The sequence below is a fragment of the Charadrius vociferus genome, unplaced genomic scaffold, assembly GCF_000708025.1.
Source record: "Charadrius vociferus isolate BGI_N301 unplaced genomic scaffold, ASM70802v2 scaffold55, whole genome shotgun sequence".
NCBI classification, from domain to species: domain Eukaryota; kingdom Metazoa; phylum Chordata; class Aves; order Charadriiformes; family Charadriidae; genus Charadrius; species Charadrius vociferus.
In genome coordinates this window covers 4419390-4421583 of record NW_009648444.1, presented here as the reverse complement: position 1 = coordinate 4421583, position 2194 = coordinate 4419390, and the positions used below count along the sequence as shown (strand labels likewise).

The 2194-nt window shown below is 38.7% G+C and overlaps 1 protein-coding gene across 1 annotated transcript in view; it reads right to left on the bottom strand.

Annotated features, from left to right (window-relative positions):
- Positions 1 to 1058: 1058 nt before the first annotated feature.
- The window catches only part of TRMT10A (tRNA methyltransferase 10 homolog A (S. cerevisiae)), a 10664-nt gene continuing 9528 nt past the window's right edge, over positions 1059 to 2194 (bottom strand). Inside the window, exon 7 of the mRNA XM_009885514.1 lies at positions 1059 to 1492. Coding sequence (XP_009883816.1) covers positions 1326 to 1492 — 167 coding nt within the window. The 3' untranslated portion in view covers positions 1059 to 1325. The remainder of the gene's footprint in view (positions 1493 to 2194) is intronic.

Here is a 2194-nt window from a genome sequence, read left to right as displayed (position 1 = left end):
AACATTGCTCTGTCAAATGTCCAATCATTTGTGTTACCGCTGCTTTTAGAATATTTTATGGTAAGTATTACACAGTTAAAAAAAAATAAATCACAAGGCTTTGGAAATCTAGTCTTCCAATTAAAGTTATCCTTTTGGAATCAAAGTTATAAAAGTCGGCTGAGAAATAGAAACACAATTAGGATGTTACACAAAGTAGCCATTTTCATTTCAATTCTTCAATTGATCGACTACAACCCATATCAGGAGATACGTATTTTTACTTTTTAAATCAGGAGATACAGGTATTTCAAATTTTTATTCTCTAGTGGTAGGCAGGCAAAACTAGGCACCCCATATACAGAATTTCCTAAAACAAAAAAAAAAAGTAAAATCTATTTCTATATTCTTATGCCATCTTATTCTTTTATCTCTCATCAACTTTTCTGCTGATATATTTTGGAATTTTATTGTGTTTAGAATTTTTTGACAGACAATATAATACATACAGGATCATGTGATTAAACAGCTATACTGGAACTGAGGAATTTGTAAGAAAAAGTTCTTGTCTCCTGGTCTTGTTCAGAGACCATGTGATAAATTTTGCCGAGATCAAGAAGTAATCAAAAGTGATTGTCTCATCTCAACTCAACATGCACCACGTACCAACCAAGTCACACAATTTGCACTTGGGCAGACGGCCATCCCACTCAAACTGAAGTACAAAGCACTAGCTTAACCCCACACTCCTATTACATCTACTGAGCCCAGCTAACTAAATATGGTATATAAGTTGCAGTGGCTCAGCTGAGAAAGGCAGTTCAGTTGCTTGTGATTGTCTATTGAGAAGCTGAAGAAAAGTACAATTTTTCTGTTTGTTTTGAGTGTTCATGCACATTTCGCAACAGGCACTAGTGGTGCGGGTTTTGAGGTCACAGATATGCTTGTCATTCACTGCTTTCAAGAAAATCAGAGCAGAAATGGAGAAGAATGCATACAGTAACACAGTAACTACTACTGCTCTTGGGTAATACACCCAACTTGGCAATATTAAAAAAACATAATGAAATAGCTTCCTTGGGAAACAAAATAAATACCGCATTTGCCATTAATTTATTTTTTTTAAAAAAGCTATTAATATCGAAGTTTCAGGGTAAAAAGAAACCTGCATTTATCTTTACCCTTATTGTCCAGAAACAGCTCTGGGGCAAGTATGGAACTACCAAGCATTGAGACAATTCAGTATCACAAGGGCAGCAGATGGTCTTTGAAGTGTAACTACTTCATATCCCAGTTTTATTCCATGAACTGCGTGTCTCATCTTTCCCATCTTCTCCTTCTGAAGTCTAGTTGCTGTCCGAGGCATTGTCTTCATCTTGTTTTGTAGACAGAGCATGTTTGGACAAATCATTGGCTTCTCCCAAAGCAACAGCCCCTTTCCGCTGTGGCAAGACACTGAAAAAGGCCTCCTTCCAGTCTCTCTTCTCCAGGTATGCAAGGATGATCTCAAACACTGCAACATCAAGACAGACCATCAGCTCTTTTACAAGGAGATAACTGAACTGCTCATAGGAACAATCCCCCAGATCCGTCTTTACAGAGGTTTACATGAATTCAGTTGTGGCATCTTCAGAGTAGTAATGCTGATGAAGTACAGGCAGAAGCAGACAAGGCAATTCTGCTACTGCTGCAGTCTAATGCCAAGCACGCTTTGAGGCTCCAGTTGCAAAACAGTTACTACAACAGTGGTTTTCTGCAGCAGCTCCAGTTTGAATTAATTGCTCTGAGGGTCAGAGAGAAATGTCCCTCCAGTACTTCAGGTCTCACCAATGGCTTCTCTACAGGCACTGATGCTTTCCCATGTTTGACAGGAATACTGCTGTGGATGCACTTTAACAATGACTTTGTCCCCTCCCTAACATATAGAGGGCACCAAATTTTCCTGAAACCTCCTATAATTAGCTTTCATTTCCATCTGAACTTATTCCAAAAATCCTTATTAGTCTCCAATTCTGTGACCCCTCCTTGCTGTTTCTATTGTACTAACCATACAGTCATCCTCCTGCTACTCCCGTTTCAGTTCCCAAAACTTCCCCTGATTGACAAGAGCTCCAAATTGCATTATATACAAAATTCATTGGCAAACTTTTATTTAGAAAAATCCCAGCCTATTCAAAAAACCTCTCATCACAGATGGTAGCTCGGCAGCAGTAGG